This window comes from Panthera onca, chromosome B4, assembly GCF_046562875.1.
Source record: "Panthera onca isolate mPanOnc1 chromosome B4, mPanOnc1 haplotype 2, whole genome shotgun sequence".
NCBI lineage: Eukaryota > Metazoa > Chordata > Mammalia > Carnivora > Felidae > Panthera > Panthera onca.
The window spans coordinates 42,654,342-42,675,382 of record NC_138345.1 but is presented as its reverse complement, the minus strand read 5'-3'; the positions used below and the strand labels follow the sequence as shown (position 1 = coordinate 42,675,382).

The window sequence follows — 21,041 nt, the reverse complement described above, 5'->3', positions numbered from 1 at the left end:
CATTTAGGCCCTGGATTTAATTTAGTTGGATTGGACTGTAGTAATAACTTTTCTGTACATTTGCCCAGAGGCCTTCAGCTAATGGGTGTATTCTTTACAGGCCAATAAACAGATGAATAGAACCGGTGCGCCGTTTCGCTTGTCTGCCTCCCTTCTCTTCCTTTGTACTTCCCCCATCTGCCATTGACTGGAGACCCTTTTCGAAAACGAAAATTTTCCTATGTGACTCAAACATGAGCTTGCCTGTATTAAGTGGCCTCTGCACCTGCCAGGCTATTCCATAGAGGACTTTCCTGTTCGCTCCATCCACAGGCGATCAGCTTGCATTGGATGGGATCGTGGACTGCTGCCCAGGGAGTTCTTCCCCTGGGGTCAGTGGGAACCTCAGAAAACCAGAGGCTCACGGCTCTGGTTGGCAGTTGTTCATTTCTGACCCGTTGGTGTTACTACTTGCGGAAGCATGCAATTCGACGATAAACCGATAGTGTAATACAACGGAAGCTGACCAAATCACCTCGGGAAAAGCAAATCTGAGGTTCTCTCCCTACCTGGGCTCTGAAAACAAATGGGGAACAATGCTGGAAGGAAAGGGCCACCATAACTGCAAGGAAGAGAAAATTAATCAGACCACTTCAAGACAAACTGCGTTCCTGGAAGCCTAGGAAGCCCAGCACGAAGAAATGGTGGCTCCTGCTCTTAACATCAGTGCGCCCAAGCTTCCTCTCTTTTCCTTGTAAGCTGCTGCTCCCTGCCTGCCTTCTCCCTCTGCCTTACTCCGGACATTCTGTTCCACTGTCGCTGCCCTAACTTCAGACTCCCTCCTACGACCCCAGGAGAGCACCCCCTCCCGCTGCCTGGGGAGGCTCTTCTCTGCTATGGTCTCGAGCTGGGCCAGCACATTGAGGTCATTGCTCTCCCTGCCAAATGACTGGGCTGAGTTCAGTTTGTCCATCTGTCTGAGCTTCATGGAAAACATGATTGTTGCTCTAAGCTCTCTATTGTATGTCCTGCCTCAGCTCTGCTTTGCCTCTGCTTTTTTGTGTTTCGATCCCCACCCCCACCTCCCTGCCTTTTCTTTGCCGACTCTCACCAGACTGGAATCACATCTGTTTTCCAGCCTCTGCACTCTCACTGCAGAGCACATGGGCGAAGGGCAAGTTCTCAGTAAGGCAGGTCAGGAAGAGCAGGGTTTTATGCTCACATTTGTTCTAAACTGTGACCGGAACCCATGTGTCTCAGAGATGGAACACGTATGGCCCCTTTGGAGGAGCTGAAGGTGCTATTTCCTTAGTTCTGCTTAAATCCAATGCTCTCCCTTCCTCCCAAATAACTAGTTTACTTCCTCCCCTCTTCCCTCCTCCGCTCCTTTCCCCCTCCCTTCTCTTATTTTTTCTTTTTCTAGTCTGTATTCTATTAACACGATCTGCTCTCTGTCTACCTGTACTCTCCTCTAATTTAGCTCCTTTGGTCTACATTGTTTATCTCCTGACAAGCCAACAGATTAACTTGAAACTTAGACACTTAAATGTGTACAAGGTCAATGATCCCTCAGATTTGAGTTTCTGTAATTCAAGTTTGTTCCCTCCAAAGTGGAGATATATCTTTTTTTTTTTTTAACCAGTCAAAACCTCTAGGTTTCTATGAATAAGAGCAAATACAAAGTCTTAAAAGCTCCTGGATCTGAGAAAGTTATCTGTATGTTACACGATGTGGGGAAAAGTATGGTTGGAGAATAAGGCCAGCAGAATGAAATTGGCTCCCAATTTCCTTTGGGCTTTGGATAGCATGTTGTCCATAAGATTCCAGAAACCAAGATGCTTAGCATAAGCTTAAACAAAGACAAAAGACAGAAGAAGGTTGGCATGTCCTCTCACAGAACTCCCTTACATTTCAAAAGGATTCAGAGAGTAGTGTATTTTTCAACTTTTCCTAAGCCTAAAGCAGCCAACCCTCCTCCTGGGCAAAGCTTATGTAGTGTCTGTGTTTGTTTGAAAATGGAATAAATAGGATGGGAAGGGAGGGGCGGGAGGGGCAGAACCACATTCTGGAATGCATGTGTCAAGAAAGAGGCAAAGAAAAAAGAGAAACACAGGGATATAAAGGAATTTGGTGGCGTTGAAGAGGTAAATGTCAATAAAGAAAGTGAGAGGGGAGGATGGCAGAATGATTCAAACATAGAAGATGGCCAGAGAAGGGGCAGACTGTGCAATGATGAGACGGAGCTACTTAGGTAAGGAGCCCAAGGAAAAGGAGGTGGGTGGAGGCTGGGGCCTGGGGCCAGGTTGCAAGAGGGAAAAGAAACTCATGGAAGAAAGGCACATGAGTGGGAGCCAGGCCTCCTAGGGAACGGCATATCACTCACTGGTGTGGTCATAACATTTGGAATGAGGGTGTGAGTGACTGCGAATCCCAGCCCCTTCTCAGTCCAGCCCCATCACACTCCTCTAGCCTGGCTTTCTCCCTCTCTGTGTCTCTCTCTCTCTCCTCACTTTCCCTCATCTCATTGTTTCAGAGTAGGCCAAATTTGAAGTCCTTCCCAGGGAGTGGCCCTGTTCATCTTATTCTCCAGCCAAAGTAGAAACAGCGAGAGAAGGAGAGACACGTTCAGCAGCCAAAGGACTCGGTGGAAAGAGCAGAGAAAAAGTACACAGTGAGTTGTTTGATTGTATATAACCCTAAACAGACAGAGGGAGTGTGTGCGTGCGTGTGTGTGTTTGTGCGTGGGTGAAGTTGAAATTGAAAGGCCGGAGGGGGGGCAATAGGAAATGCCACTGCCTTAGAATTGAGTGGATATCCCAATTATCCATGGAATTCAACAGGAGACACCAAGTTAAGCAGATGATATTAAAATAGCCACAGATATCAAAAGGGAAAATTAGACACTGGGGGATGAAGGAGGCCAAGAGTTGGGGCAAGCACAGACCATTTAGAACACAAAGTTTTCTCTGACTGGGCAGAAAAAAGTAATGCGAGTTAGAATAATGGTAAGTGATCACAGAATAGAATTGGGAAAAGAATGCTGGGTGAACGAAAAGAGAGAAAGGGCTTGAGTCACATGGGGGACCAGGAAAAACCCTGGGAAGACAAGGAGAGGGGCCCTGCGGGTACCCCTGCCTGAAGTCAAAATGCTGATGTGTCCCTGAGCATTACAACCTCTACTCTCCCAACACCCCTGTCAGATATGCTGCTCTTGGGACCCAAGGTGCTTCTGTGTCTCACTGCGTTCATCATCCCCTCTGGTGAGTCCCTACCTTTGTTCTTTCCTCCCTACAATGCCAGCTCCTCAGCTATACGTGAGTGTGGAGGTGTAGGCTGGAGGGCAGGATGGAGGGGAAGTTGAAGAGGAACCACAGCAGGAGCGCCGGCTACTGAGTTCTAGAATAGCCATTAGAGAAATGAACAGGGGTTCCCGAGTGGCTCAGTCGGTTGAGCGTCTGACTTTGGCTCGGGGTCATGATCTTGTGGTTCGTGGGTTCGGGCTCCATGTCGGGCTCTGCGCTGACAGTGTGGGACCTGCTTGGGATTCTCTCTCTCTCCCTGTCTCTCTGCCTCTCCCCCACTCATGCTTTCTCTCTCTCTCTCTCTTAAAAATAAAAAAAATAAGCTTAAAAAATTTTAAAAAGAAAGAGAGGAACAGATTCATGTCTGAGAAGAAAGGGCTAGGAGGAGATGAGAGATGACCTCGGACCCATACTAACCATAAGAGGGTCGCACACATAAACGTACAGGCAAACAAACACCAAAGAAAAAAGAAATGGGCACACAATTGCGTGCACAAACATACAGAGATGGCTAGTAAGAAACTGGACCAAATTAAATTCATAAAGGGAACCCGTGGGAATATATACACTCCCACTTAATCAACACTGGCTCCTGCAACACACAAATATATCCACACGCACACAAAGAAACACGTGCCTAACCACACACTCAAGTAAAGTCACTGAGCTGGAAGAGGGGCCACGGAAAGCGAACCCTCTGACGTTGACGAAAGCCTACTCTATTTTATTTTCTCATTCTGCCAGATACAGACTGTGAGAAAATCACTTTTGAGGTTGTTCAGTAATGTAGCTTGTACAATGGAGGTTGTGATAGAACAGGGCACATTAGAAAGGCTGCTGGCCCCGTCTGCCCAATAGGACCCCACTCCTGCAGGGGATTGAGGGCAAGAAGGCACCCCAAGTCAGGGCTTGGCAAAGCAAGGCTTTGTTCCCAGGAACTTGTTTTTCTTTGAGTGTTTCCCTATCAGCACTAACGGTCTGAGTAATTTTGAAATTTTTCATTTTTGTATTAAATAGGCTCCACGCCTAACGTGGGGCTTAAACTCACGACCTTGAGATCAAGGGTCGCATGCTCTACTGACTGAGCCGGCCAGGCACCCTTGATTTTGTATGGCACTATACAGAAATCCAATGCAGAAAAATCAAGTAAACGATTTTCCCATCATTTTCTGGTTCATCTTATAAAAGCTTTATGGGGTGTAGAGCTAGAGTCATTTATCCCTTTTCTCTTTCCTTTGCCACAGACTGGACACCACTAGGAGCCAATGGTCAACGAGGAGGTACGTAAACCCATGGATCCGGGCTCTGTGTGTATTTTTTATGTTTTGGTTATTGTGTTTTGTTTTTTTTTTTTTTAGTATCTATTTAAGTAATCCCTACCCCCAATGTGGGGCTCGAACTCATGACCCCGAGATCAAGAGTCACATGCTCTTCTGACTGAACCAGCCAGGTGCCCGCACCATCTGCTGGGGTTCTTATCGGTATAATATGGATTAATGGTCCCAGTTAAAGAATCTGTAATATAAGAGAGAGACATATTGCCAATTTATAGGAAATAGGGTCTAATTCACCAGTTTCCAAAATCCTAATATCCTCTCAAAAAACTTCTTTTGTTTGTCAACTGAAATACCTTTCCCAAAACCTCCTCCATGACCATCCCTCATTTTTACTCTCCTATATATATATCTCTTAGCTTCCTCAGAAAATACCACTAACAACAGAAAGCATTTTCCCAACCATGTAACAACGGAGAAGCTAACTGACAGACAGGATAAGAAGCCATCTCAGTACGACAGTGAAATTCTGGCACTGATGGATAGAACCCAAGTCTTGGCTTCCAAAGGGCCACTTCCTTCAGCTTGACGAAGGAAACTCCAATTAACATCTCCACTCTGCCTCCAGACAAACATAACTACAATTTATCTCTTACTTTCCCCGACCCTTGAGAGCCCATTAATGGATCATAAAATCAAATTAGCAGATCACAATTGGCCTTTTGTTTTTGATAAATTAGCATAAACTAAAACAAAAAAGGAGTACTTTGCAAGTACATTGCAAGAGTAAAGCGGCATCATATAAATCTGGTTTCAATTTTCTATGCATACACTGGGGCACAATACAATTTCTTCCTGGGCATCCTGGTACAGTAGATAAAAATGTGGAAACATGGCATTTTTTTTTTCACTGCTGTGGGTAAAGAGGTCTGAATCCCTCAGTTTCTGAACCCACATCAGAGTTCTGAATTCATTTTTCTGGGCCCGTTACGGTCCAGTCCTTTTCCAGATGTTTGCGATGCTTCTTTAACAGAAATAGAAGATGTGCTAAAAACGCCTGCTTAAGATTTCTTTTCAGAGAACATTCATGAACCCTAAAGAAACATTTATACACTGGCTGCTCACGGATAAGGTGGGTGATCTGAGGAATACACGGGCAAACAGTACTCTATCCAGAAATTCAGAGGCGACAGCAAGGAAACACTTCCAACCCCTCCGCTCTCCCACTGGTTTGCTTCCATCTCTGTGAGTGGCTGGACTGGAATGTAGGACAGGAAGGGAACTGGTGGGATGGCACCGTGTCCTGGAGAGGCTCCACGTCCCTCACGGTTTTTGGAATGACTCGGGTTAGTGGTTTCTCAAATGTCCTGGAGGATTGCAACAGCCTTGGATTTTTTTTTTTTTTCACATTTATTTATTTTTGAGAGACGGAGAGACAGAGCGTGAGCAGGGGAGGGGCAGAGAAAGAGGGAGACACAGAATCTGAAGCAGGCTCCAAGCCCCGAGCCGTCGGCACAGAGCCCGACCCGGGGCTCGAACTCACAAACCGTGAGATCATGACCCGAGCCGAAGTCAGACGCTTAACGAACTGAGCCACGCACGCGTCCCAGCCTTGGATTTCTTTTACCAAAATTTGTCCTGAAGTAAGGAAAGCTAATGTTCAGTGTTAAGAGATAAAAAGCCCCTTCTGTAGGATCTAATGACTTTATTTTTATTTTTTTAAGAGGATGATGTGGGGTTCTGGGTGGCTCAGTCGGTTGAGTGCCGGACTCTTGATTTTGGCTCAGGTCATGATCTCACGGTTCATAGAATTGAGTTTCCATCTGGCTCTGTGCTGAGTTGAGCTTGGAACCTGCTTGAGATTGTCTCTTTCTTTCTCTCTCACCTCTTGCTCCCCTCCCCCCCCCCCCCCCCCCACTAGGGCTCTCTCTCTCAAAATAAATTGCTTCAAAATGTTTTATTTTTCTTTGCCCTCTACCACAATGATCAATCGCTCTGGCACGCTTTATGAAAATGCTATTCTTTCCAGATTTAACCTGCCATTTAGACACTGACGGTTAAGGAAAAAAAGTCAAAGGAAACTACGTGAATTTGGTGACCCCTGGTGGGCAAAATGGATTGTGATGACAAGCCGTCTACAAGGAAGGATACTTCTAGATGGGATACTTACTGAATATTTAGACGCTGGGGTGCCTGAGTGGCTCTGTCAATTAAGCGTCTGACTCTTGATTTCGTCTCAGGTCTAGATCTCACGTTTCATGAGTTCGAGCCCCCTTTTGAGCTCTGTGCTCGGCAGCGCAGAGCCTGCTTGGGATTATCTTTCTCCCCCTCTCTCCGCCCCTCCCCTGCTCACACACCCTTCCTTTTAAACTAAGTAAACATTTAAAAAAGAAAAAGCAAAGTAACAAAGCTGTGATGACATCTAAATATTGTTTAAGTTTGTTTATTTTGAGAGAGAGAGAGAAAATGCGAGTAGGGGAGGTACAGAGAGATCGAGGGAGAGAGAGAATCCCAAGTAGCAATCTCCATGCTCCGTTAACACAGAGCCAGGTATGGGGATCCATCTCACGAGCCAGGAGACCATGACCTGAGCTGAAATCCAGAATCTGACACTTAACCGACTGAGCCAGCCAGGTGCCCCTGTGTTTTAAAGCAGAGAGAGACAGCTGGTTTTGGATAGTGCTGTTATTTGTAGTTTTGATACAGTTTGCTTGTTTATCCTAATAGATTCCACCTTAAAGCTGGGACCGCTTATTATTATGTCTCCTCCTGCCCTTACCTTTCAATGTTCAACTGCAAGGTCATTCTCTACTATCATTGGCATTTCCCCTCCCCACCCCCCCGCTTCACCTCACTTCTCACTGAGCATCAGAAAATCATCCACATCACCCTTTGGGAACACACTTATATGTAAGCGTTTCAGCAAACTGATAGCCAATTATGTCAAAATTATAATTATCATACTCAATGTCTTTGGTAAAGACAATTTTCATTTAATGAAAGTATTGCCAAGAGGCCATCAATCCATGGTACTTATAACAAGCTGTAGGACCTTGGGTAAATTTTTTGTCTGGCGCTCGATTTTATCATCTGTAAAAACAGATTTCAATGGTGCTTGGCGCATAGGAAACCCAAGCTAGCTGTATGCTTATTATCCGGTAGGACAACGAAATGATGTGATTCTTCTCTTCCTATGCTTAACCCGCGTATCATGAAGAAAGGGGGTACCAGTGGAGGATTGTCTGACAGGCACGGAGGGGAAGGCACACAAAGGGAAAAGGATATTCTAGGCTAGGACTGTGTGGGTATATTCAGGGCAGTGGCAAAGCGTGACATCTGTTTGGGTTGCAGGGAAAGGACTTGGTTTGGGAAGCAAACAAAGAAAATCAACTGTGGGATACCTGCTATGTGTGGGCAGCTGTGCTGGACAGTTTCACTTCCTGGGAGTGCAAGAAGGGGAGGGGGACGGAGAGCGCCCAAAAAATATTTTCTGGGGGGGCACCCTGGTGGCTTGGTCAATCAAGCATCCGACTCTTGATTTCGGCTCGGGCCATAATCTGGCAGATCGTGAGTTCGAGCCCTCCCTCGGGCTCTGCCCTGGCAGCACAGATCTTGCTTGGGATTCTCTCTCTCCCTCTCTGTCCCTGCCCCGCTCGTGCTCTCAGTCTGTCTCTCTCTCTCAAAATAAATAAATTGGAAAAAAATGTTTTCTGATTTTTTTTTTTTTCTCAGATGATGTGACTCAAGTGACTCCAGAAGCATTCACAGAAGATCCTAGTAAGCTACCCTTTTTATTTCTGTGCTTTCACACTGGGGCTAGAGGGACTGAGGGTGATGTCTGTAGGAAGATAAATGAAAGTTACAAGAGGTGAGTGGGTGCTCTGAGTTCAGGCAGACCCTAGTGTCCATCTTACCTACCACTGATGCTGTGAACCTGTCCGATCTTTTCTCTCCCATTTTCTTCTCTGAGAGTCCCTCACATTGGCCCAAGAGGTCACACTCTTTCACTGTGATTTTTCTTGCCTCCTTTAAGATCGTCCCTATACCCTCCTTCCCCTTCCCTCTTTGCCACTTTTGCCTCCTGCATTTTTTATTCTTTGTGTTATATGTTTGCAGACCTGGTGAATGAGCCCTCTACAGATGAAACAGGTAAGTTGTACTACAGATCTTTTAAAATGGCATGATTCTTGTTAATATTCACAACATTTATTCCAGCGTTTGAATTAATCCTGTATTTTTATCCCTGAGAAAGGGATGGAGGGATTGTGGGTGTTTTGTTCAGTGACAAGTGGGATAAAAGGAAAGAGTCCCACTCGTTTTCTGAAAAAGATGAAACAAAGTGGATTAATAGCTAACATAAGGCACGTGCAATAAAGGATACTGCCAGTAGGGCACATACTCTCCAAAAAAATATTCACCATTACCTCAGTTAACTCTATTCCCTTGGATATAATACACAAACCCCAGCCGTAGCCTTGACTTTGCCGTGATAACGTCCATTTTTCCACTCTGACTTCCCCCTTGCCAATTCAAAGCCCTCCTCACACCTGCTGTTTTGTGCCTTTTCAGTTCTGGCCGATATCGAGCCTTCCACAGATGACCTGGGTGAGTTCAGATCTGGGATCCCAGGGCCACTGGGGCCTTTCTGGGCTTTCCCCAGAGCCCATTACGGAAGGCGGTACAGCTGGTTAAGGTTCCTAAATAGCTACCACCACAGTTTGTGAAAATTCTTCCAACAGTTCAATTTGAATTAGTGATATTTTTGATCCCCTAGTAGGTCCAGGGAGGGACTGTACCAGGTGTCTGACGTACAAAATACCGAAGTGCGATATTCCCGTCAAAGTTTCCAAGACTGGATGGGTGAAGGCGAGATAAATATATACACAACTTGCTGCTTGGGAAGATAAAAGGAAACTTTCTAGAAGTAATGGTTGAACTGATTCTTGAAAGAATTGGAGCCAGCCAGGCAGTCGAAGAAGGGACAGTATGCACAAAGATGTGAACGCAAAATAAGTCTTGGCACATTGGAGAAACTGAGCTTAAATACTCAGGGCAAAATCTATAAGGAATAAGTGGTAGGATGTAAGAAAAGGAGACAGAAACTAGATTACCTTAAAGAAATGGTTACTGAGAACCTGCTACTAGGTTTATAGGAATATAAATCAGGAACACAAAGGTGAACGAAACCGATATCCTCCTACAAGATATTTTTTGTCTAATACACAAGATAAACAAATGGCTGACTTTGACTTCATTCGGTTTCACAAAATGCCACAATCAGGATAAGCAAAAGAAGCTGTCCAAGATGCAAGAAAAGAGTCCCCCGGGTTAGGAAAGGCTTCCATGGAGGGCACAATGACTAAGTTGGTTCTTGAAAGACAAGTAAAAGTGAATCAAGTAAATAGGGAGAAGAGCCTTGGGGTAAAGAAAACAGTATGCGCAAAGGCTTAGGATAGAAATAAAAACCAATCAGAGAATAGTTTATACAAAGAAAGGTTCTCATCAGAGTTATGAATTAGAAACCCAGTCAAGATGCTATGGCAATAGTCCCAGTAAAAAGATGATCGCCTGAACTGAGGAAGAGGTAGTGAGAATTAAGTGTGAACTGTAAGTGAGAGGGGACTGTGGAGATGATGTCCAGTCTTCTATTGGGTAGCTGGTGGTACCATTCGCTGAAGAACAATTTGAATTGGTTCAAAGATAAGACAGTTTGAGATGCACTAGATTTGGGGGATCTTTGAAATATCCACAAACTCTTCCCTAAAGTGGCAGATGGATTTACAGGTCTGGAGCTTAGAAGAGATCTGGGCTAGAAGTAGAAGCTGGAGAATTCTCAGCCGAGAAGCCCGCAATTGCAACTAGGTAGATAAGACCACCCAACATATTCCTATAGTATCCTGTCTATAAACAACTCTTCCAATGGCATTTGTACACATCACTCCCATGGTTAGTGAATTCCTTCAACACTATTCCCTCCTTGATTTATTATTCATTCTACAAGTTAAGCCCGTGTTTAACTTGACCCTAGGTTGGGTTTGGCTCTGGCTATGACTTTTGCTATTCTTTGCTGAATAACACTTTCATCTAAGAACCCATGATGGTGTATCTGATTTACAGAGAAGAAATTTTCCTTGATGAGCAAGAGCTTCTACAGGATAACAATCTCTTCTCTCCTTTGCTCTAGGATGAAGCCCTTCTGGGCATATGGCTTTTGTCCATACTAAATTTGCTTCTTAGCAACAACACAAAGCTACTCAAAATGCCATCAATTTTTCGATTCTAGAAGAGAGAGGAGAGAGGCAAAATCACATTTCCCATCCTAACTTCTAAATCTGTTCAGTTTTGTGGATCAAAGCAGTCCATTATGGGCTTTCTTTTAGAAGTTGCTAAAAGCATTATCAACCCATTTTTTCTCAATGGGTGCCCCATATGGGCCCCAAGTGAGGCAACATGGGTGCCTCACTTTTTTATTAATGGGTGCCCCATATGGGCCCCAAGTGAGGCCCCAAGGTTACAAAGGTAAAAGGATATTCTAGGTTACAGAGGTAGTAAGTTCTAGAACTCATGATAACTGAATGAAATTTCTGCCTTCCAGCTCTGGCCAATGATAAAAATACCACAGCAGGTATGATTGCCTTTTGCATGTCTTTTTCTTCAGCTTTCTTCTTGGGGATTCCTTATCTCCTTGTTCTTTGGTGGGTACTTGATGTACCTTCTAGTTTGCTTTCCATTCTTTCTCAAAGAGTATTTTTAATGCCCTTCATTCCTGCTCTCCTTTATGATCTCCTGTCCTCGAGGTCATGAAGAAAAGATGGGACCACTGTTGCATGATCCCAAAGCAGTCCTCTTCCTGAGCTACCTTTGGACTTTCTGTGGTGGTTAGTGTATTGGGAACTGACTGCAAGGACAAGAGGACGATAGGTGTCATGGGCAAAGTTGCTTTCTGTAATGTACTGACGATTCTGATGTGCAGCTAGGACTGAAAACTACTGCAACGGAAACTGTGACCCACCTAAGAGTTCTTATTCTCCAGAATGGAGTCAGCAGCATTTCATTTCAGTTTGGTATTTCACACTGCCGCCTGGATAACCCTAGAAAGACTTTCCTAGAAGAACTCTCAGAGATTATTTTAGCTACTTCTGGGTCCAGGTAGGAAAGCACCTAAATTTTATTTCAGCCAGTTTCCTACTGTTCTGCTTTGTTGAACAGGAAGGGCATTCCCCACATTACAATGATCCTATGTAGAGACTACTTTGTATTTTCCCCCCGCTCTCTGTACCTTCCTCCATGTCTTTAATCCTTTGTTCATGCCTCTCCCTGTTCTTTTGTATTGGACTTCTTCAGATTGCCGGGATGAAAAATTTGCTTGCACGAGACTCTACTCGGTGCATCGGCCAGTCAAGCAATGCATTCACCAGTTATGTTTCACTAGGTAAGGGATCCCAGGATGTGGAGAAATCGCCTTCCCTGGTAGTGGTTTCATGTCAGTAACTATGCAATGAGCACCCACTGTGGAACTTCAGTCTTTAGTGGCAGAGAAATTTTGGACATGACCCTCTTAGGGCGGTGCCAGATAGAACCTGGAGTCGGACTTGAGTTATGCGGAAAACAGACCGACTATTAAGACTAGATGTTAGAAGGCAAGGGAAGTGAGGGCTGGAGAAAGGACAGTCATGAGAGAAATACTGGTACAGTGAATCTATGACCCCATAGAAAAAGGCTGAAGCAAAGGATCCAGCTCTCAATGTCAGAAATAGTGAAGAGCAGTATTAGATAAGGCTTGACTCCAGGAGGAATGTGCAAAGCGTCCCCTTCCCTCCTCTGGGAGGGAAAAATCAGCCCAAAATACTTAAGGAAAGAAATCAAGAGAGGAGGAAAACAGACAGGGGAGAGTGGGGAGTACAGGAGCTGAAGAGGCACCCCTGGCCTATATACAGACTAGAGTTCTCCCTCCCGATGGTTTTTGCTGTCTCTTTCCTTAACCATGTTACTGGGACTCTGGCAGTTTACGACGTATGTACATCATCAACAATGAGATCTGCTCTCGTCTTGTCTGTAAAGAACATGAAGTAATGAAAGGTAAGATGATATCTGGTTTTTTAGTGGGGAGGGGCAATGATGAGAGAGGTAAATAGAGACGTGATCCTGATGGATCCAAGGTCTGGCTTCGGAGGAGGGCTTTAGGTCACCCCCTGAACTTCCATCAGTGCCTGCCCCACCAACTTGTGCTAGATAAGCAATCAAGGTAAAGCAGTGTGCTTCGTATATAAAGATAACCCTAAGGAAAATATCTTGGATCTCTTTTCAGCAAGATTGTAACTCCCAACCTTTCCCATAGATAGAGCTTTCTGAAGTTGGAACTGTTTTGGAGATCATTCACTGGAGTTCTAGGTGAAAAGGCCAAATCAGGATACCTGGCTGACTCAGTCTGGGAATTCAAGCCCCACGTTGGGTGTAGAGATGACTAAAACTCAATAAATAAAAACTTTTAAAAAAAGGCCAAGTCAGCCATCACAAATAATAGACTCTACTACCGGCAGCCATGTTCACAAATGAAAAAAAACCTCTCTAAAGGAAAAAAAAAAAAACAAACTCCACTATTTGGAGACAATTGATGTTTGGACAGGGCCTATCAGTAAATACAAAACAGGACATTTAGAAGCTGGCTACATTTGAAACACTTTATCAATTCCAGGAACTATTTACATTACTTAATGCAAAAATTCAGGGGTAGAGGAGGGTAGAAAAACCTGATAAAAACAATTAAAAGGGTCCAACGTGTGTGGTTATACACCGTGCATTGTGGGAACAAAGATACCTCTCACCTTCTCCCTGGCCAGCCCCAAACGATAAGTGTGGTTGGTGAAGGCACCACAGACACAGCCCTTTCTGACTCAACAGCCCGTCTTGCACGGAGCTGCTGAGTAAGAGCTGTAGTTGACTTCGCAGAAGGAAACTTGCTATTTGCCCCCATTGGCCTTGTGCAAGCCACCTGCAAGGGAAGCACCTTGAGACTGAGGATGAGTATTTGGGACTTAGGCACTTTCAAGTGTCTCAGGGGACTTACTAAAGTTAGCCATTTGCACACAGTAAACACTTAGATATATAGTGAATAATTGAATGTCACTTTTTTGCTATTTAATAAGCCCATGGTTAGAAGAATCGGGAGCTAGGCGTGTAGAGCAGCCTAAAATTCACCGGCCAGCCACCTGTGCTAGGTACTTAGCATACATTATTTTGTTTTAATACAACTATACTGTTGAGGCAGGTATTTCATGCTTCTTTTGCTGCAAGGGATAGTGAGGTTCAGAAAAGTTAAGTAACTTTCTAGTAAGCAATAAATAACCAGTGAGCTGCAGATCGGGGGTTCTAATCCAGATCTGTTTCTCTTCAACCTTTCACGAAAGCACACTGCTGTCTTCTCTTTCTCTCTTTTTTCAAAAGTTTATTTACTTAGAAAGAGAGAGAGAATGTATAGGGAAGGGGCAGAGAGAGAGAGAGAGAGAGAATCCCAAGTAGGCTCTGCGCTGTGAGCGCAGAGGGCAAGGCAGGGCTCGAACTCATGAACCGTGAGATCACGGCCTGAGCTGAAATCGAGAGTCGGACACCCAACCAACTGAGCCACTCAGAAGCCCCGGGTCTTCTCTTTCTCCCAAAATGCCAGCCCTTTAGGCATTATTCTCTGCTTCTCTTCTAGATGAACTTTGCCGTCAGATGGCTGGTTTACCCCCAAGGCGACTCCGCCGCTCCAACTACTTCCGACTTCCTCCCTGTGAAAATGTGAACGTGCAGAGACCCAGTGGTCTGTGATGATCAAGGAAGAGGAAGGAAGAACATGTGGGTGGGAGGAAGAGAATGGTCTAACAAGAGCAACCATTGTCAGCTAACCCATAGACATTAGTAGTTCTTAAACCAATCCCTTTGTAGTGTCTAGCTTTGGCCCCCACTCCCTGATTTATTACCCAGACCGATAACAAAGTCTATATTATAGCATGGTTTTGCTGCTTCTCACTACCATAGACATAGTAGATCAATGATAACCAAGTGGCTTATGTACAAACAGTCTACATACGGTTTCAAAGGAAAATAAACGTGAGGTTAATATTTACAATTTGAATCTGTCTGAAATAGATCTTAGGGAGGAAGAAGCTGTCACTAGTTTGGCCACAGGACTTCATTTCTTTGATTTTCAAGCATGTCCTAGATTAACTCCCCATTTGCAAGTTCCTCTTTACTCTTATGCTAACTATTTTGCTGGATTTGCCTGGCGGGTCTTCCGGAAGAGTCATGGTAATTTGCGTAGTCCCAGAGATTTCTGAGGCCAAGAGTTAGACAATCCTACCGGCAATATCTAAAGACCCAAGATGAAATCTGCTAAGGCTGAGGCTAAAGAGGAGTAGGCCAAGCATGGAACTTGGACTCATGGTTCCCTATTCAATTTTTCATGCGGTTGTCCCAAACAAGCAAGTAGGGCTAAAAAGTCCTATTTACTTACTCATTTATGGTCGTGTGGGGTAGGGGTTAGCCCACCTTCCCAAATTAATTAGACAACTTAATGATGGTGTGAATTTCCTTGGCTACTCCTTTTACCCCATTACTAAACGAAATCTGTAGAGATTATTGTGCAAATGGATTCTGGAATAGCCTGATTGGGGCCTTAAGAAGGACATTCAGACCTCATCTTTAATGGGCAGACAAAGTTTACCTAGTGGTTTATAAGAAAGAATAAAAGAAATAATATTCAGACAACCTACATTCTTAAGACATGCTGCCACACTAGGCCCTGGTAAAAGTCCCCATCTTTACCACGACAAGGTTAAGTTTATGTGAGTTCTAAGGTTTTTTAATTCTGTGATTTAAGATTTAAATGCATTATTCATATTTCTGGAAGCCTAGATGCAATCTGATTCACAACCACCATGTCTGCTTTATGAGGGGAGAGATATCCTATATTAGGAAGCAGTCCACAACGTAATAGAAAAAAATCCCATTGTAAGTGACGAATTACAGATTGTAGATCCTTCTACCTGAAGAACTTAGCAACTTTCCACAGAGGCCAATGAAATTCAAGTAGGAAATAGAGGAATCTGAGGCAAGTTATACACCACAGAATTCCACTTGGTAGTGTTGTATCCTTTTCATATTGTAAGAAAACGGTAAATGAGGATCAAACTCTGGAGGCTGAGAAACAATTTAGCGTAATGGGATTTGCTCAGCTGATTGAAGAGAAATGCTAGGAAAGACCAAAGCATGTAATCTCTCCTCCACAGCCTCTAAAAGTAAATTTGCTCATATATAGACAGACACGTTGAATGCATATTGTAACCACTGTAGAGAAAACTCACAGGCAGAGTTTCCAAGAATCATTTAAGAATCTCTCCACGAACGTGACCCTCCAATGAAGCACCTCAATCCCAGGATTGTGTATATTGCAAATTAAACACTCTAAAATAAATGTTTCTAATTTCCTCCTCAGAAAAGAGCGGTCTTTGATCTGTTTCTTTTTCTCTTCTATGTTTAGAAAGACCCCAACTGATGTTTTCATCCCCCTTGGGAAAAGGGAGTACCAGTATCGCTCTCCACTATTCTCTATTGCACCCTTCCTACAATTTTGCCATTGGTTCTCCCAACACTCCAATTTACTCTCCTCCAGAAAACTCCTCAATTCACCGGAAAGTTCCTTTTCTTTCCTGCTCCGTGTGACAATCTTTACCTACCAACAGTCTTGCTAGGTAAAGCTTCATGCTTCACTCCCTTCTCTTTTGCTTGATCATGTGCCAGTGTTTTCCATTTCTCATTGTTCTTATGTGATTGACCTTTTTTTTTTTCACTCTTGACATATAAACCAACACTTCTTTTTTCTGTAATGTTTATTTTTGAGAGACAGAGACAGAGTGTGAACGGGGCGGGGGGGGGGGGGGCGCAGAGAGAGAGAGACACAGAATCTGAAGCAGGCTCCAGGCTCTGAGCTGTCAGCGCAGAGTCCGATGCAGGGCTCAAACCCATGAACCTCGAGATCACTACCTGAGCCGATGTCAGACGTCTAACTGACTGAGCCACCCAGGTGCCACCAACATTTCTAACTTGCTTCCCATTCTGTCTTTCCTCCACAACTTTCCCCTAAGGACAGTCCCAGGTCAGTTTCAGGATGTTGTTTTGGTCCTGTTCTTTCCCCGTTTACCCTTGCCCCCTGGCAGAATTTCATTCACCTCCTTTTTGCTGTTTTTTACCCTTGCCCCCATTTCAGGTTCCTGATGCTCTAGTTTTCGTCTCTGGTCACTTCCATGAAAGGATTTGCAAGCCTTGTTCTCTTTTAGGCATTAATATTATCCCTTTCCTGGTGAGCACAAATGACCATATTTTATAGCAAGGAACTTACAGTTTGATGAAAAATGATTCTTTGAAACAAAACAGTGCAACTTTAATGTCGGAACTAAAGGATTTTGTGAAAGTATCTCCAGGCAATTTTTGAGATTGTATGCCTTCCTGGCACCTTGAAAGATGGCAGCGTCATCGGCCTATCCATGAAGTCTACTCTTGTTTTCTCTGCCCAGATTGAGTTGATCTGGCTCTGAGCCTAACTTTTTCTATAAAACATGCTTATGAAAATTCTCCTTTCTCCTTGAATGGGAAAAATTCAAGTGTGCACTGTACTCTAAATATAGTTCCATGCACACTTTCTCTGAGTATTCTTTTGACTCACAGGCAGATGGTGCGAACCCCAGCTGGTCTCCCCACTTCTGAGCCTTACTTTTGATGACATCAAGTAGTATATGTTGCTAGCCACAAGCTCCTCCCTCCTCTGCTTCGGGGTGTTTGTGTGTAACCAGATATGTTACACCCGGTCAGAGGCGCAAACAGCTTGCAACCTCTAAGGCTCTCCTTCCTTCTGTACCGAAGCAACCGTAAGAAAGAATTCTGAGAAGAAACAGAAAAGAAGATAGAAAAGCATCAGACAAGGGGAGTCAGCGGATGGGAGAGTAAGGACAGGTTGACATGAAGACAGGGGACGAGGATGCTTGAAGACGGGAATTCACAGATCTGATGGGAAAAGGGAGTGCAGTGAAAAGGTTCTGAGAGACCTGGAACTTTCACAGGGTAGAATGGAAAGACATCAGGGGCACAGTGGAAGGGAGGCAGGACTGTCCTTATGGATTTGTCCCCTCCTGGAGGCAAAGATTTGGTTAAAAATACAGAACTCCAATCAAAATCAAAATCCTGTATCATTTAGCATTTTCACTAACCAAACATCAGGGAAAGTGACTTGTTGAGGTTCTCTGCGGTAGAGAAAGGAACGTGTGGCTACAGTTTTTTTCTTTCTTTTTCTTTTCTTTTTTTTTTTTTTTCTCTCTAAAAACCAGTCAAGCAGAGCCAGAAGCAGCAGTCAGACGACAACTTCTGGGCAGAACCTAAGATGGAAAAAGCAAATGCTGTTTATATAAATAGAGGTGCAGAACCGTAACTTCCTGTTGACAAAATAAGCTTCACTTCACCTCAAACCCTCAATTTCTTTTTTAAATAGTTGATGAAGGCTTTTTTTTTTTTTCGTCCTTTCAATTTGTCCGATCACTTTCAGCAAGGTTCTGGTTTTTTCCTAAGCCAGGGGTCCTGCATTTTTGGTCTCTATCTCTGGTATTTTTTTTTCCTCTCCCTTTTCCTTTCTTCTGTGGGATTACCTTGTCATATATTTGTACTATTAGCTTTATGGGGTACATTATTAAATTTACATAATAAGCCATGAGGATTGAGTTCAGGATGATCTCCTAAATTTGTATGAGATTCACCTCCTCTCCTAACCACCCCCCCAAAATAAGGAACAGATGAGCTTTGAGCAAATATAAGGAACTGTTTAATGGAAAATAACAAGAATGATACTTAAGGGATTGATGGGCATTGAGATATCAACTGTGTCATTAAATACTGCTTCCTAATATGGTGTTCTGTTCCTAAAGGTCAAGCACAAGGAGTTACAATGAAGAATAATGAGGACTGCACAGAAAAACACTTCTTCCATTTGTATAAAATTACATCTATCTATCTATCCATTCATTCCTGAAAATTGCTGCAAGTTTGGGAGGAAGAGAAAGTTTTGGGTTTTGTTTTGTTTTGTTTGTTTTTTAGATTTTGTTGATTTAAGAAATCTCTACGCCCAACACGGGGCTCAGACTCACAACCCCGAGATCAAGAGTTGTAAACTCCAGGGACTGAGCCAACCAAGTGCCCCCCAAAAAGTACTAGTAATACAAAGAAGCTTATGAAAATGGGTAATGTTGACCTCAAAATCAACACGTGTTGAAAACAAAAATTGCTTCAAAAATGTTCACATAAAATCAGGAATAGCAGCTCCTGAACTGGTTTTTCAGAGAAACTAGTTTGCTGGAAGGTAATCTATAACTTGATAATGTTAAACTATGTTCTTATGTTGCCAGTATCTCACAGAAATGGGGATGGAAAGATCTGGCACAGTGTAATAAGTGGTAAAGTACAATATTTCATAAAATAAATTATAACTTGAATTTGTAAGTACAATTCCTTAGAATCATAATAGGTTCTGATGACGGGGGGCAGGAATAATTTCTCTCCTGCCACACAGCAACTAAAAAATAGATCATGGAGCACCTAGGTGGCTCAGTCGTTTGAGCGTCTGGCTTCAGTTTAGGTCATGATCTCATTCATGGTTTGTGGGTTCAAGCCCCGCATCGGGCTCTGTGCAGACAGCTCAGAGCCTAGAGCCTGCTTTAGATTCTCTGTCTCCCTCTCTCACTGCCCCTCCCCCGCTCACACGGTCTCTCTCTCTCTCTCTCCCTCTCAAAAAATAAACATTAAAAAAATATATATATCATCTATGCATGGGGCATCTACACTCAAATCAACATGGTTCTAGGTATAATAATATATACTTATATATTCTTGTTCATTTTCTTTTCTTAAGGTTTACTTATTTCTTTGGAGAGAGAGAGCATGTGCACACAGGGGAAGAGCAGAGAGAGAGGGAGAGAGAATCCCAAGCAGGCTTCATGATGTTAGTGCCACCAGGGGCAGATCTCACCAACCATTGAGATCATGACCTGAGTGGAAACCAAGATTCAGGAGCTCAACCAACTGAGCCGCCCAGGAGCCCCCATCTTGTTCGTTTTAACATAAAAGAATCTGTGTTTGTTTCAGGGCCAGTTCTGATGTAGCACTCACTGTGTGTGTGTTTCTGAGTGAATGGCTTCTCTACTGTAAATTTATGGGAGTACATCTACCTTACGAGTGGTTCTGAGAATTAACAAGGTCATGTATTCAAAATGTTTAGCACCTGTAATATTACATATTTAAGAAAACAATACGATTTTTTCCGCTTAAATGCACTGCTGTCTTCCTAACTGTTCTTGACCAGGGTGACTCTTCTGTTCTTTTCCTTGTAACATAATGAGATAACCCATGTTGACTCACCACTGAGCAGGAGGGTGGGGAAGCCTGCAAAGGGTGTTTAATATCACCAATGCCAGTTTCTCTACAGTTTACGGTTTCTAACTTTAAATTTTTTCGGCATCCAAAATCTTCTTTTATTTTTTTTTAACGTTTATTTATTTTTGAGACAGAGAGAGACAGAGCATGAACGGGGGAGGGGCAGAGAGAGAGGGAGACACAGAATTTGAAGCAGGCTCCAGGCTCTGAGCCATCAGCCCAGAGCCCGACGCGGGGCTCGAACTCACGAACCGCGAGATCATGACCTGAGCTGAAGTCGGACGCTTAACCGACTGAGCCACCCAGGCACCCCACCAAAATCTTCTTTAATAAGTCCGTGCGATCTGGGGTTAGTTTTTGTATCCCCTGGCAGGCCCCTCCATCTCTGGCACATTCCACCCTTGGAATGCACTTTGGGTTTGGTATGGCTGTGTTGGGTTGGCAAGACCTTGCCCAAATGCCTGTACACCTCTTGGCCCTTTCCAGGACGGCGCCACAGCCCTTGGGCCGGGGCCAACTGGTCGAAGGTGAGGATCTTGCCCCGGCCTGGAGGACAGGGCCTCAGGGGCAGCTGTGTGCGCGCACTACCTTGGGGACATGCACGTCATCTGTTATTGTCCCTACAACCACAGCTGTTTTGTCATCTCGGCCAGGAAGGTTCAATTTCCAATGGTCTGGGAAGGACTGAGGCGACTGGTTGGTGCGACACAAACCTGTTCATTACAACTCTGTTGAAGGTGTAATTGCCTCATCTGACCAGAAACCTATTCAGCTCGCACAGCCTTCAGCAGAGGCTTGTGTTCCTTGCGCTCAGGTTTCCCGACCTTGTGGCAGATGGCAATTCGCAGGATGCGACCTTTGACCGCAACAATCCCAGACTAAATTTAACTTTATTTATTTAAAAAAAATTTTTTGGGGGCGCCTGGGTGGCTCAGTCGGTTAAGCGTCCGACTTCGGCTCAGGTCACGATCTCGTGGTCCATGAGTTCGAGCCCCGCGTCGGGCTCTGTGCGGACAGCTCAGAGCCTGGAGCC

At 44.1% G+C, this 21,041-nt stretch overlaps 1 protein-coding gene across 3 annotated transcripts in view; it reads left to right on the top strand.

The window, feature by feature from the left end:
• Positions 1-16,035, top strand: part of MFAP5 (microfibril associated protein 5) — a 47,713-nt gene extending 31,678 nt beyond the window's left edge. The window contains exons 1-11 of one of the 3 annotated variants that reach the window (XM_060658468.3): positions 2,131-2,230; positions 2,513-2,650; positions 3,180-3,239; positions 4,526-4,561; positions 8,288-8,332; positions 8,672-8,704; positions 9,125-9,160; positions 11,151-11,180; positions 11,900-11,987; positions 12,561-12,634; positions 14,253-16,035. In XM_060658468.3, coding sequence (XP_060514451.2) covers positions 3,182-3,239; positions 4,526-4,561; positions 8,288-8,332; positions 8,672-8,704; positions 9,125-9,160; positions 11,151-11,180; positions 11,900-11,987; positions 12,561-12,634; positions 14,253-14,365 — 513 coding nt within the window. In that variant the 5' untranslated portion in view covers positions 2,131-2,230; positions 2,513-2,650; positions 3,180-3,181 and the 3' untranslated portion in view covers positions 14,366-16,035. Of the gene's footprint in view, positions 1-2,130; positions 2,231-2,418; positions 2,651-3,179; positions 3,240-4,525; positions 4,562-8,287; positions 8,333-8,671; positions 8,705-9,124; positions 9,161-11,150; positions 11,181-11,899; positions 11,988-12,560; positions 12,635-14,252 lie in introns of those variants that run through there. The other 2 variants (XM_060658469.3, XM_060658471.3) reach the window with 2 other exon arrangements.
• The last annotated feature ends 5,006 nt before the right edge of the window (positions 16,036-21,041 follow it).